The sequence below is a fragment of the Olea europaea genome, chromosome 23 (genome assembly GCF_002742605.1).
Source record: "Olea europaea var. sylvestris chromosome 23, O_europaea_v1, whole genome shotgun sequence".
Classification (NCBI taxonomy): domain Eukaryota; kingdom Viridiplantae; phylum Streptophyta; class Magnoliopsida; order Lamiales; family Oleaceae; genus Olea; species Olea europaea.
The window spans coordinates 1,911,209-1,926,792 of record NC_036259.1 but is presented as its reverse complement, the minus strand read 5'-3'; the positions used below and the strand labels follow the sequence as shown (position 1 = coordinate 1,926,792).

The window sequence follows — 15,584 nt, the reverse complement described above, 5'->3', positions numbered from 1 at the left end:
GGGGGGGGGGGCCCCCACCCCCCCCCCCCCCCCCCCCCCCCCCAAATCCGCCTCTGCATACATGAGGATAGCCCATTATGAAATTGGTTCTTAGAAATGGTTGTTCAAGTATGGGTGCTCTTTAGCGAATTTCGGTTCTATAGATCTTGAGAAATGGATAAAACCTTCGTACAAATTCCTTGTTTCACTCGAGAACACGAAGGCATCCAATTTTCAATGTAGAAGGATTTGGAGATGACGAAGCCACGAAGAGAAAAAAGAAGGATTCAGGGGTCATCGAGAGAGAAAAAAAAAATATTATATTTAGGATATTGGGAATTCAATTGATTTGAGTTCGAAGGGATTACGTTTTCTAGATGGTGGTAAGGTTATATTAGGTATTTTACAAATTATGATTTAAAAATATTATTTTTGGTCCAAGACTAAAATCCCAAGGTGTAGCATGAAATAGACTATTTGACCCAATTATCACATTTCTAATCATGATACCACGACATTTGAGGTCTTTCTTATCACTTTGAATGTCGACTTATCATGATTTAAAAGGTTATGGATCCAAAGTAAAAGAAGAGCAGTGCTTGGTGCGTATAGCATGGTGTATAGCCCCCTCACTATAAGGGGCCACGATTTTATATTCATGGTGGGCCCCCCTTGTGAGGGGCTGTGCACCACACCAGAGGCCTTAGTAGTTACTATCTAGGGAAAAATTCATATCTATGAAATCTAAAGTATTTCAAGAAATACTAAATTACTATTAAATTACAAAAAGTACTGTATGCTCTATCAAACATAATCAAATTTATTGTCTTTAAAAGTTTCCTCATTTATGAATGTAACCGAAATTTTAAAGAGGCAATTATCACTCCATTCATTAACTATCCACTGTCAATATGGCAATACGGAAATTCAAATCTGAATTTGTTTTCTGCCGTAATCTAATTTGAACATATGATTACTCATTCCCTGCAATAGGATATTTATCCTCCAGTTGTGACTTCGTTGGATAGGGGAGAAACGTCTCTTAAAAGATAACGTTTTTTCATGTCTTGGAGTTCATTAAATTTTCAGATTTCCCTACATTTTTCTCAACAAAATATAGGGCTATCATTTATATCAGTCGTCTGTATTACCATTAAGGATGTGCACAGTTTTTCCCAAAGGCATAATGTGTTTACATAACTTGATGAAATAGCATGAATGGCTAGCCATATTGTTACGGATATAGTGTTTATCTATGTGTCTATTAGACATACTTTTGTAAAGACGTGAGCCGATTTATATAATTTACACTCGACCTATAGAAATTTTGTGTTAATATCAGTGCCTTCTACACAATCTTCCTAACAGTTGATACATTAAAATCATTCCATCTCATTTTCCATACTTGTCAAGTATCGGCTTCTAATGAATCCATGTACCAAGTGCTCGACGAGAGCAATAAGCATGTTGTAGATTTGAATATGATGACTTGCACGTGCAACATGTTTCAGATTGACAGTGTGCCGTGTCTGCGTGCATTAGCTGTCATAGGGGAAGTGTTGATCAACCACACAATTATTGCTCACACTACCACACAAAAGGAGTGTTATTCGAAATCGTACATTGGATTCATTGTTCCGCTACGTGATCGTGCCCAATGGAAGGCCGACAATTATGGAAAGCATGACAAAATATTTCCTCCAAATCTAAGAGATAACCAGGTAGGACTAAGAAAACAAGGAGACGGACAAGGGTGAAGTGCTTACATCCTAACAATATTTGAAAGGTGTGGCCCATGTTCATCGCTGTACAAAAGCAGAATTGTGCCCCATCATTTAAACTTAAAAACAAGTCATTGAAAAGATAATCAACAAGTAGAACAATAATTTATTTAAATTTTCCAGAGATAGTCACAGTTCTGAGTATAAAATAGACAAAATAAAGTGAACATTGACTGCAAACTAGAAATAAAATTTCGAATATCTAAAAAAAAATTGGAAAACCTACTAGTACCGTGGAAACGTCACAACATTTTCTACTATCCAAAAACACAGTTGAGAGATAAATTTAAACTTGCATCGATGTCCTGATCTTCCTCTCTCTCCTCACACTACGTGGCACGAGGTCGTAGTCGATTTCATGTCCTTCAATCATCTTCTCTCATCCATACTTCTAAAGTAAGATTGCCAAATGCGACCTCAAAATTTTGGAATTTTTTTTTCTTTTTGACATCATGTTTATCTCGTATTTCATAATGAATTATGCGTACATTATGACGAATATACGGCGATCATGCCCGCAAGAAAACATGATTACGTGTGTTACGTACTCTACACAGTGTGTAATTTGAAGAATTCTTTTCAATAATGAAATTCGTATGATATGTGTCGCCATCATAGACTACAGTCACATAAGACGCAATTTTCACTATTTGTTCGGAAGTAATAGATTTGAAATCAGAATCGACAAGATTTGGGGGTTCTATTTTGAAGTAAGATGGACCTTTTCAAATCATCATGCACTCGCCCACAAGAGTGGTTAAAAGTCAAAACTACTCAGATTATTTTTAGCAATACCAGCCAACCGATTTAATTGATTGATTCAATCAAAATATAATATAAATAAATAATTTATTGAAAACAAATTATTTTATATAATTTACTCCCTTGTGGAAGATGACGAGGAAACTAATATAATTTAAATGGATTGAAATTTCGCACCGCTTAATTTGACAAGAAGTCTAGATGATTCAAAGCTCGTGTGAAAGAGAGAGTGTATATATTGATTAAAAATTATCGTCGACTTTGCTGATTCGACAAGAATATGTTGATGGTTTGGAATTCATACAAAGTGGAAGGGGAGATTTTGGTATTCTGAAAATGTTATATGGATGAAATTTCCTCTTGGAGAATGAAAGAAATGTCTTGAAAATGATAAAATTTATAAATAAATAAATTTTTGCTATTTTGTAATATATTTTGCGGATACATTATGAATATATGCATAATTGGACTAGGAAAATATATTGCACCCTAATAATATGCTGTCTTTCAATATCAAATTTCCCCAATATAATATGCCAAAACTAAGGAAAGGACCACGTGCTTTTGTGAATGCTTCCATACTTTTTAATACATTTTTTGTTTTCTTGTCCATTCATTGAATTTGAGGGTGAAAAATATTAAAGAAAATTAAACAATGACCCTATTTGACACCCATTATTTGAAAAATTAAAGAGTTTTCAATAGTATTTATTGAAAATGTGCAGTTAAAAAGTAAAAAAAAAAAAAAAAAACTTTATTGGTTTATACGTAGAATATTTTATTGTGTGAATATGTGATTAAAAATAATATTATAGCAAACAATTTAAATTTTTAAAGGTTGTCAAACGGGGCTAAAAAACCTTTGATCATTTTACTCTTTAAAGGTTAAAAACTTGTTTGGGCACCCAACGGCCACTCCAATATTTTTGTTCATCATTAATCATTCAACTTCATAAAACTCAATCTATTAATGGATAAAGTTATTTGTATATGGTGATTTACCACTTGGTTGATAGACGATGTAGCAATTTTACAAGTCATGCTACATTATCAAATTGATTTTATCATAATTGTGTCAGATTAACATTTCACGGCATTTTATTGGTAGTTGGACCAAAAACATTTTTCAACCATCCATTCACAATTTGCTAATTCATTCTGGCACTTTAATTTTGGTAAAATAGCATAACTCATTTTATAATGATTGGATTAAATGTGTGAGATGTGAAAGGTGGTGTAAAATTGTGCTAAACGTAAATTCAGTAAGTCAGAATGTAAAGGAATGTGTACATGTAGCAAGATTGTCTATTAATTACATTGTCAAACTCGTATATTTATCAACAAAATGAAGGCTTAATAGTTTCATATATGCTAAGCAATAAAAAGATGACAAATCAATGAATTGATAGATCACTCCATAATTAATTGATGTGCTATGTTACCAACTTAATGGCAATGTAGAATTGAGAGTTTGATACACTAAAAGTATAGTAATCAACTTAAAATTTTGCTAGATTCTGCTATCAATAAAATTCTTTACCCAATGTAAATTATTAAATAAACATATGTCCATAACAAAAACTATATCACACCAAAAATATAAAAACTTTTTCAAAATCTCAATTTCCATACTAAGGGCTTGTTTGGTAATGATTTTGAGAATTGATTTTTATGATCGTTGGAAAGAAAAGTAAATACTATTTATAAGAGAAAGAATAAAAAATAACGGCTTGAATAGTAAAATAAGGGTCAAAACATTGATTTTTTGGGCTGAAAAATCAATACCAAACATGCACTAAATATCATGGGCCAACTATAGATATGTATTTTGCCTATGCAGGACTTCAAACTACTACTATTCCTATAAATGCAATGTGAGACAGTCATGAGCTTATTCAACAAGAATAAAGTACCAAAGCTTCTAATATAAATGAAATTTTTATTATCTTTCATTGACTTCCAATTTTCCATCAATACTACGTACACAAATGGTTCAATTATTTATCAATAATTAAAGTAGCTATTAATCCCACTGTTTACCCCCTTTTTGTTTATTAAAACAAAGATTAGACCCTAAACTCCCTGGCCAACATGGACCACCGGAGCAATGTCTCCCCAACAAAGTTCAACTTCTGGTCATATGAACATTATATATTGTAAATTAAATGAATCTCATAATGAGTCTAAATGATTACTTTGATATGCTTGAATGCAGTAAACCGCCGTTTTCATCAAATAATACATATAAATTACTAAAATATTGTCCCAATGTATATATAAATACTAGTACTCAATACACCTATCTATACCAAGCATTCTTCGTACAGTTAGATCCATCTAAACTCGATCACAGAGGAGAAGGAAACAAAAATATGGGAGGAGGAAGAAGTTTTGTGTCTGAGAAGATGAAACTTCTTGTTGCATTGCTTATTTTGCAGCTCTGCTTTGCAGGTTTTCACATAGTTTCAAGGGTGGCACTGAACATTGGCATTAGCAAAGTTGTTTACCCTGTTTACAGAAACATTATAGCCCTGCTAATGTTGGGACCCTTTTCGTATTTCTTTGAAAAGTGCGTTATTTTAATATTTTCTACTAGAATTAACAAGATTACAGATTAACTTTCTTCTTGTTATGGCTGAGACTCTGGTGTCTTCTACAGGAATGAAAGACCACCTCTTACATTTTCTTTACTGGTTCAGTTTTTCCTTTTAGCATTGGTTGGGTAAGAACATGGGATTCTTAAATACTTTAAATTTTCGTTTCCCTAATATCTCATTTTCTCATATTTGTGTTTTTTGCTCTACCAGAATCACTGCAAATCAGGGATTTTACCTATTAGGTTTGTATTATGCATCTCCAACCTTTGCATCAGCAATGCAGAACTCGGTTCCTGCAATTACTTTCATCATGGCTTCAACCTTCGGGTATCAACACCTCCACTCCGACCCATGTATTAACAAGTAGTATTTGCAAATAGCTTACTTATGATTGAATTTCCATTTTTTTTCCCTCTTTTCAGATGTGAGCAAGTTAATATTAGGAGGAAGGATGGATTGGCAAAAATTCTAGGTACAATAGCAAGTGTAGGAGGTGCTACTATTATAACTCTCTATAAAGGCCCTCTGATTCTGCACCAGGCATCACCAGTGGGAAGTAACTTAGAAGAAGGCAGTTTCTTCAATACAGCTAAAATACAGAACTGGACATGGGGCTGCATATTTTTACTTGGTCACTGCTTATCATGGGCTGGTTGGATGGTCCTTCAGGTAGGCCTATAATATAATCAATGTACCTACAACGTATAAGAAAAATATTAAGCTAATAACTGTTCACGCCCAAGGTAATTGTTATCTAAAATCACAATCAAAGTAACTGATCAAGGTTCAATATTAAATTTTGCAGGCTCCTATTCTGAAGAAATACCCTGCCAAACTCTCACTTACCTCGTTTACGTGCTTCTTTGGATTAATCCAGTTCTTATTCATAGCAGCTTTTGTAGAAAGGGATCCTAAGCACTGGAAAATTCAGTCCGGAGAAGAGATATTCACAATCTTATATGCCGTAATATCTTTAAACTAAATTGGTTACAATTTACTTGTAATTTTTCTCCAGTAGAGACTCTGCAACCCTTGAATTTATTTCAGGGAATTGTATCTTCTGGGATAGTCATTGCTCTTCAGACCTGGTGTATTCAGATAGGAGGACCAGTTTTTGTTGCCAGCTTCCAGCCAGTTCAAACAGTTTTGGTTGCTGGCATGGCATTTGTAATTCTTGGTGATCAATTATACTCTGGCGGGTATGTTATGAAAATGGCATTTAATGCAAGAATGACTTATATAGTACGATTATAGCAAATTTTTAACAAAGGATTAAATAACCCTGAGCAGTACTAAGAAAGAAAGAAAAAAAAAAAAAAAGCTAAAATTCCGTTCATCATACTATCTGGTCCTGTCTCATATAGCTCGCTTCACAGATTTCATTCTAATAGACCTTTGCCATCCTGAATTGATTTTGTTTCTTACAGAATTATCGGAGCTGCTCTCATAATGGTTGGGCTCTACCTGGTCTTATGGGGTAAAACTGAAGAGAGAAGGAACAAAAACCAAGATGCAGAAGAGACATTGACAAAACATCTACTCGAGGGCAAGAGCAACACTGAAGAAAGCTACGATGAATCTGAAATTCCATGATAACATCTGTAATTTGTTAACAAATCCACAAAATTGACATATGGTGATTGTTCAGATACCATAGATCAAGCTATGAGAAAATGTCCTGCTCTGGTCAGAGACAAGATTAGCAACAATATCATAACATGTAAATTTTACTGGATATGTTCAAATCTTTTAAATTTGAAATACGAACACCTAACCCCCCGGCTTCACATCAAAGAGCCATTTCAATGAAAAGAAGTTCGGATGATGGCTTAATAACTTGACGGTTTAAAGCTCATGAGCCTTGAAATCAAATAGAACGAGCTGCTTTTCATAAATTCATACTTCAGAAAATTAAGCAACTTCAACTGCTAAACTCCTTTGTCTGTAGTGTGGATAGAATGACCATTAACATTTTCACAAATTTCTAAAATGATATATTAGAAAGCTCCAACTATTATCTCTCCTTCCTACTTAAATAGATTTCCTATGTAGCATTCTTATTCGTTTTGCAAAATTTTATCCAACTATTATCTCTTCATTTGGATTCAAACTCAATTTTTTTCTACTTTGATTTATTATTCACTTTGCATAATTTTTTTGTCATGCAAGACATGTATAAGACAACTATTCAAATATCATACTATTTAGTACTTGTGCTATTTAATGCAGTAATGAAACGGGAAAATAAAATCAAATAATATTCATCAAGATGAGAGGAAAGTGGTGTTTAAAAGATATAATCCATATGATGCAAACTGTCTCGACACTTGTTCCCACAAACCCACCAAATGAGCCCTGTTTTTTTTCCCTTCATTCTTCCGTACCCCCAGCTGTCCCTGTTGAAGTCCAATTTTCTATAATATTCACAGCTTTGGAACCAGACAGCTATTTTTCTCGAATATAGGAATATTTTTTGTTTAATCTAAACTCTTATTAGAAAGAGAGGATCAACCAACAAACGTTAGAAAATCAGAAAATCAAACTAATCTCAAATATTATTACAGCTGTTGTGAAATACAAAGGTGGCTAAGGCAGTGGCAACAGATAAGTATTTACACGTGAAATAGGAGGTGCAAAGAAACCTGAAAAGCGTGTACTGTAGGATTACTAATTAAGAGAAGAATACTCTACAGGTACAGATTGAACTAGTACATTTGCCTGAAGATGTTTTACACAATTTTCCTCATGTTGGGACTGTGCTGAGAATTGTATCAGATGAAGTATACAGCAAACTTGGTGTTAACTTTCAATTGAAAATTGGGTTAGGGTTCTTAATCTTCAATTTAAGACCAAGTCAGGTTTATGGAAATGAGTTCTAACTCCAGCAACCAAGTTTCATCTGAGAATGAAAAAGGTGTCATGACCATTGAAGGTTGCCCTTCCTCATTTGGGTTTTGCCACAGAACAGTAGAGACTAGCCCAGGCACTTCATTTGACGTAGCCTCTTTATTTCTATCATGATTTTGGATTATATCTACTAGTTGTAACAAGAGAATATTGGAAAGAGGCGGATTCAGAATATTCATACAACACACATCGTATTATAAGACAGCCTTTTCAAATTCTATGAAGTTCAAAGCCATCAATAAAGCCATATTCAAATTAGCCAATGAAACATTGAGATATCCATAATATATAAAAAAAAAAAATGTTAAATCCAAAAGTGTAGGAAGACACTAATTTTAGAAAGAAGCGCACACAAATCAAAAGAAAAATCGGAAGACAATATGAAAACAAACAGTTGTCAAACCATCCAACATTTTCATGTTCTGAGAAACTCTACCTCACAGTAACAATATCGTCTATCTTCAAAATCATACGGACACACTCTGTGGCCAAGGTAATTGCACTTGTGCTCACTAGTAGCGGTTGTACTACATTCTCATCCATGATATTAGTGATCTGGCCTTTCCTCACATTGATCCGTGCATTGATCTCACCCTGAGCGTGCCTATTCCTCAGCTCGGTCACAATGGTAATTGGGTTCAAACCTGCATTCTCAGCCAATGTATATGGAATAACCTCGAGAGTCTCAGCAAATGCCTTCACGCAGTACCCTTCCATACCCTGCAGCACCTTGGCCCATGCGCCCAACTGCCTAGACAGTTCGATCTCAGGTGCTCCACCGCCAGCAATCAGAAACTTCTTGTTCACCAAACACCTCACCACACACAAAGCATCATGCAAGCTCCTCTCAGCCTCATCAAGCACCAACTGGTTCGATCCACGGACAAGAACACAATTAGTCCTCCCTATGTCCTTAATCCCGGTGATTTTGACTATCTTCCCACCATCCCCCAATGACACCTCTTCCACCAAATCTGCATACCCCAACTTCTCAGCCCGGAAATGCTCAATGTTTGATATCGGTAAGCAATTTAAAGTCTTGGTAACGAACTCAATCTCATCCCGCTCGACATCCTTAATTACCAAAATTTTTCCTTTGCCAAATAATGTAATGACAAGTCTGTCACAGCATCCCTCAAAATACTCTTCTGAAGCAACAGCACATTACACCCTGTTGCCTTAATCTTCTTAATCATACCCAAAATATAGTTCCTCTCCTCCTTCAAAATCCTATCCATCTGCGTATAATCAGATACCACAATGCTTTGCTCAATGTCAGTTTTAGGCGGCGATATTTGAAACTGTATCACCCCAATTTTAGCATTTTCCATTCTGGTCAGCCCCCCTGCTGTATGACTCACCTTCTTATCAAAAACCAGACCCTTAACCAACTCAGTATCATCAACAGTACCCCCTAATTTCTTCACAATCTTAATGTCTTTTAAGTCTACTAAATCAGGTTTAGCAGGGTCCACTACAGAAAGTACAGCATCAACAGCTAATGGGGCTAGAAGAGAAGAGTATTGAGACACAACCTTCGAATTCAAAGAAGTCGAGGCCGATTTAACCAGCGAATCACGGTCCGATAACTCCACAGGAATAGCCATAGCCGATAAAATCTCAACAGCTTTAATCGAAGCCTTGTTTAGGGCGTCTGAAACAATCGTCGGGTGAATGCCAGAAGATAAAAGTGTAAGAGACGCCTTCAAAAGAGCACCCGCTATAACAACAACAGTGGTCGTCCCATCTCCAGCAACAACATCCTGTGATTTCGAAAGCTCGACAAGGAATTTTGCAGCCGGCTGCAGAACTTCCATCTTATTAAGAATGGTGGCGCCGTCGTTAGTGATAATGACCTCACCGGAGGAGGTAGAAATCATCTTGTCCATTCCCCTCGGTCCAAGGCTCGTACGGACGGCGTCTGCCACCGACTGCGACGCCGCAATGTTGGCCATCCGGATATCATCCTTACGCTTGTTGTCAACGAAAGTCTCGGTGAATTTCGGCTTTGCCACTGCCAGAGCTGCCATTTCTGTAGATCGGCAATAAACCCTAGTACAGAGAGACTGTAAGAATCCAGAGAAAAAATGGAGGATTCTACATAGTGCTTGTTTGTTTAAAATAGCTTGATAAGTTGTTCGAGTTAAAATTAATTACTAACTTAAATTATATATTTAGCCCCGGTTTCATTATAATTTTAATATTTTTTTTCTTTTTTTAATTATATATTCTTCAATACAATAATATTATATATATAAATTCAATTTTTTTTTTAACTATACATTCTTCAGAAAAATATTATTCGAAAATATAATTTCCCCAAAAATACATTAATCACTGTTTGAAAATTTTATTCCTAAAAAATCATGTTTTAAATAGTAATTTTTAGAAGAAAGTGTATCTAAAAAGTATAAAGAAAACTTAGAGTTTACTTATATGATATTTTATTGTGTGAATAAGTGGTTAAAATTGAGTATATGGAAAAAAGAATTAGAAAATAATAGTGGTAAATAGTGGATCCCAAATAGGGGCCCACTGAATCTATAATTTTTATCAATTTTTAATTAAATATTTCATAAAATTTTATTAATCTATTGAAATCTTTACCGATAGTTTGCTACTCAATCATATAGTTTTGAGGAAATTTTTTGAAACTTTGCTAAACATTGATTTTTTACATTTTGGTTGACACTTGCATTGTTATCAAATATCAAATTGGATAAAAAAAACTGTTTGAAATTTAAACGTTCAATAAGATAATGCCATTTGGCAAAGCGTAAACCAAAAAGTGTACACTTTATTATACATGTAGTAAGGTTCAATTTTTCGAAACAAACTCAGGCCCCCCTATCTAAGCCCTATTTTTTAACAAACTCGTCTTTATGTTTTTCAAATTCATTTTTAATCACACCTTCTCCAAATAAAATAATTTTATATGTAAAATTAAATTTTTTTCATACTTTATAATTATACATTCTTCAAAGCACTATCATAAAATCTATTTTCCCAAAAAAATGAGGCTCGATCAAAGCCTCAATTTAGAGTTTGTTTGATTTTTATTTTTTTTGAAATTATTTTTTTAAAAGTAATTGTTGTGGAAAGTGTTGTGAGAGTATCTTCAATGGCGCTATAAAAGTAGGTGTAAATTAGTATCTTAACAATCACTTTTGAATCGTCATTTATATTTTCATAGATTTAAATTCAAATTTTGCTCAAATGAAAATATATAAATTCACTTCTTGCCTCTTGTGGATGTTTAAAAAAAAAAGATGTAAATTTTCATCTCTTTTTATATTTTCTATCAAAAAATGCAATTTACATCTCTCCAATTGAGAAGTTTACGGCTACTTTGAAAATCTAAATCTCTATTTCACACTACCATTGGAGATACTCTAAAAAGTAGGAAAAAAAATTGTGATTTCATGTGTGAATTTTCCCTATAACATAGGAGAGTGACTTTGTTATGGTATTGTTCATAGGAATGTGTGCCTAGCTTCTTCTTCTTCTTCCTTTTTTTTTTTTAGTCTTTTTGTCGTTTATTATTATTTTTTGGGAACATAAAATGACATCGTATTATTTTTGCAAACAAAAGAAAAACAATTTTACAAGCAACACCCATACATTTGAGTACAAACACTTCATGCAACCATCATCTCCATTCTCTTCTCAGGACTACAATATCTCTTTAATTCACCAATTTCCGAGACAAGCATCCACACTTCTCCTTCCTTCTTTTTCTTTCTCCTAAGATTCTCTCTATAAGCTACATAATCTTGTTGAAGCTTTCCGATGTAGATTCAAAGCCTCTAAGCGGATGAAGCTATTCTTGAAATATGCGTTTACAAGTGTTTCATTAACCGAGTGTTGGATGAACTAATTTATCGTTTCTTTGTCTCTATGATTTGATTTTGTGTTTATGGGCAATATTCCCCAATTCTACCTTTTGGAAGCCCACTGCCTCTCCAAGTTCACTCTTCAAGCTCAGTTTCTAGCGATGCCGCAAAATAGTGGAATCTGTATTACTAACATCAAGTTCATGCCTTGTATGATAGTGTCTAGAGAAGCATTGGATTTAAAGGAAATTAATATGTATGTCGAGCTAGGCCAACAAGTTTTATACTTTTTCACCATTGAAATATGAAGGAAATCATAGTAGATTCATCTTTCATTTTGAGGTTAGTATTTATATTGAATATCTTTATCATATAACTTACTATTTTGTAATCTTAAATACAAGGTGCTCCCATTACTTTGAAATATATTCTTCATTCATTCATTTCGATTAATTTTATAAACTATTTTGACAAAATATTGCAATATCCTCTAAAAAATTTTCGAATATTCCTTATTCAATATAGCATTTTGTATATTCTTTATTAAGTGCTGACCATTTGATAGTTGAGCATTGATGAATATACTTTATACTTCATGAAAAATGTTTCCAATCATACACATTAAATAAGATCTCATCAAATGTTAACTACAAAGATACACAGTTCAAATGTCAATCTCAACATTTCTTAGCAATCGGGATAGATGACGTAACTTTCTATCTAACCAGTTTGTAACTATTCGGTAGAATTCATTTGTAGGTGCATCGTGCATGCATTTAAAGTCCGATATATTAAATTTGTGTTGAATGCTTACCATTTCTTTCTATAAATTTCAAATATGAGTAATAATTTGAGATTCATAGTGTCGTATAGGGGATAATTTGTGCACATAGATGATAAATGAAAGTGGCGAGTAAACAAAATTACTTCAATCGTAGTTCCAAGTAATATCACTCTAGCAACACTTGTTGTACGATTGATGGTGAAACTTCGAATTCATAATCCATACACCGAAATGGTAATTCACATCGTTAGGCATTGTGATCGGGAACCTGATGGGTCGCACATAAAAGGAGAACCGGAAGATTGTGACTTGTCAATTAGTTAATTTAATGGATAAATTAATTAATTGGATTGCTTATTTATAAGCCCGAATTTATTAAATTAATTAATTTGATTAATTAATTCATGGACCAAATTTAATTTAATGAATTAATTAAATATTGAATCGGGTCATGCCAAGCCCGTTTGGACTTATATAAATAAGTTACTAGGGTTTTCAATTTGTAGAGAATTTTATTCTTACTAGTACAAGAGGAGAAAAACTCTAGTTCCTACAATCTTGTTCTCTGTGTGAAATTTCATTGGAAACTGGACAACTTAACGGCTATGAGTGACAAATCAATATTGCTGGAATCCAATAATAGCGAAGGAGTTAGCGAATCTCGCAAAATGTATAGTTTCTATCACAATTTCTATCTAAATACAAAGAGATCCTTCGTGAGAATTGAAATTTGTTTTATTCCTCCGCTGCACATGATAAATAAATTCCCTACAGTGGTATCATAGCCTTCTTTCTGTTTGCTAGAAATTGTTCTGCTTGTTTGAACAATCAAAAGTTTATCATTCATATTTTTCATGGATCTAGCAATTAAGAAAAAATGGTTTTCATAATTTCAAAATTTGATTTTGGAAAACATTTAAAAAATTTTTAAAGAAAGGACGGGCTGACCAGAAGCAAAAGTTGTCGTTGCCCGCGACAAAAGGCGGAGGCGGCGATGGTCGTCGCTGCAATACTAGCGCTCGTCGCCGCTGACAACGAGCCCCGTTGATGTTAAAACTGCAACACGACACTACTGCTATTGTAGCAGCAACACCGGCTGCTTGCATCGAGCAGCGTGCGACACTGCAATAGCCTGCGCATTGCCGTTGACTATTGCGCTGCCTACAATGTGGCAAAGATGAATGGACTTGAAAAGAAGAAGGAAAGGGATGGGAATTCTAGGGTTTCAATTGGGTGAAGTTTTCTAGAGTTTTACAGATCAGTTTTTGGGGGATTGGAGGTGAGGGCCTTGTTTGCAATTTCTTAAATTGTAGGCCCCCGCCTGCAATATGGTATTAGGGATCAATTTGTTAATTTTTAAATAAGAGTCATTTTCGCAATAATTGATATTAAGGACCCCTGCTTGCAATTTTAGAAAAGGACATGTTCCATAATTTATGAAATGAAGGGGCTTTCTTAATAATTTTTAACTAGGTCAACTTGCAATTTTAAAAGGGTAGTTTTGAATTTAAATTCAAAATGGTTTTAAATTTGATTTTAAATGGATTTGATCTAAAATTTCAGTTTGACCTATTTAAAATTTTAATTAAAGTTGACGACTTTTTATATTTTTGTTAAAATTGGATTTTAACTTAAATATTAAACTTGGACCCTAAAATTGATTTTTATTTGATTTAGGAGTGTTGTCCTATATTAAAATATTAATTCAATTTAAATTATAGTTGGACTCTAATTTAGTACTTAATTAAAATTTGATTTTAATTAATTATTAACCGAATATATTCTAGAAATTAGAAGTGGATTCTAATTTGATATTTAATTAAAATTTGATTTTAATTAAATTGTCTTGCCCTAAAATTTTTCTTAGAATTAGAGTTGGACTCTAATATTTTGTTTAATTAAAATTTGGTTTTAATTAAATAAGTTCGCCTAAAATCTTGGAATTACAGTTGGACTCTAATTTTGCTATTTAATTAAAATTTGATTTTAATTAAATTCAACAGCCTTAAGTTTTGAAATTAGAGTTGGATTCTAATTTGATATTTATTTAATTAAAATTTGATTTTAATTGTCCCGCCCTATAATTGTAGAATTAAATTTGGACTCTAATTCAGTATATAATTAAAATTTAATTTTAATTAAATATGTTCACTAATTAAAGTAATTGATTAATATGATTAATTAATTATTTAATTGTTCCGATCGATTTGTCTAAAATAGTTTAGACAACCTTAATCGTTAAAAACTTGAAACATGTTTGTACATAAAATATTAGATATTATATAGGCATATATCTATGTGATGAATATATTATTAGTGGACGATTATAGACTCGATCATATGAATATATTGAAAGGTTAATTTTATCCTTGTTGTTTTATGAGCTTGCGAGCTCTTAATTATTTTGGGACTACGAGCCCATTATTGTTGTTATTATTATGGGCCTAGGAGTTCTTAATCATTTTGGACCTGTGAATCTGTTATTGTTACTATGAGCCTGCGAGTCCAATTTTATCTAGGCTTGTGTGCCAACTAGTATAGGATACAAATTACAACTGGACTAATTGAGGACACAAGAAGAGAAGGAGACCATAGAGATGGTGCGTTGTATGATCAATGCAATACCCCATAGGAATTAATATATATATTGTTACGATGAGACCTTTGCATGCAAAATCCCTTGCTAAAATATTAAGTCGGTATTTTACATTCGCCTCCCATCATTATAGTGAAAAACAAGAGTCCTCCATCGATTTCAGGTTATTGAGTACACTCAAGGCTGGTCTATTATGGATAAGTTTGACATTATGATATTTCTGAATGATTGGTCCGACTTAACTAAAGTTTATCTTTTGTTGAGGACACTCAATGAGATAAATTTTATAGGCATGTTAAGCTAATATATAAGATGTGTGAAGACAAAGAGTTGTTAGCTTAATGA

At 33.4% G+C, this 15,584-nt stretch overlaps 2 protein-coding genes and 1 pseudogene across 2 annotated transcripts; 2 read left to right on the top strand and 1 right to left on the bottom strand.

Moving 5' to 3' along the window:
- Positions 1–890: 890 nt before the first annotated feature.
- Positions 891–1,736, top strand: LOC111371917. The gene is made up of 2 exons (XM_022994067.1): positions 891–930; positions 1,348–1,736. Exons 1-2 carry the CDS (start codon positions 891–893, stop codon positions 1,734–1,736), a joined length of 429 nt encoding a protein of 142 aa, XP_022849835.1.
- Positions 1,737–3,719: 1,983 nt separating this feature from the next.
- On the top strand, positions 3,720–7,018 carry LOC111372107 (WAT1-related protein At3g18200). The gene is made up of 7 exons (XM_022994278.1): positions 3,720–5,091; positions 5,182–5,244; positions 5,330–5,446; positions 5,542–5,788; positions 5,925–6,083; positions 6,167–6,318; positions 6,547–7,018. The coding sequence occupies exons 1-7, from the start codon at positions 4,688–4,690 to the stop codon at positions 6,710–6,712; spliced, it is 1,308 nt and encodes a 435-aa protein (XP_022850046.1). The 5' UTR covers positions 3,720–4,687; the 3' UTR covers positions 6,713–7,018.
- A 1,237-nt stretch (positions 7,019–8,255) lies between these two features.
- On the bottom strand, positions 8,256–10,144 carry LOC111372106 (annotated as a pseudogene).
- Between the last annotated feature and the right edge of the window lie 5,440 nt (positions 10,145–15,584).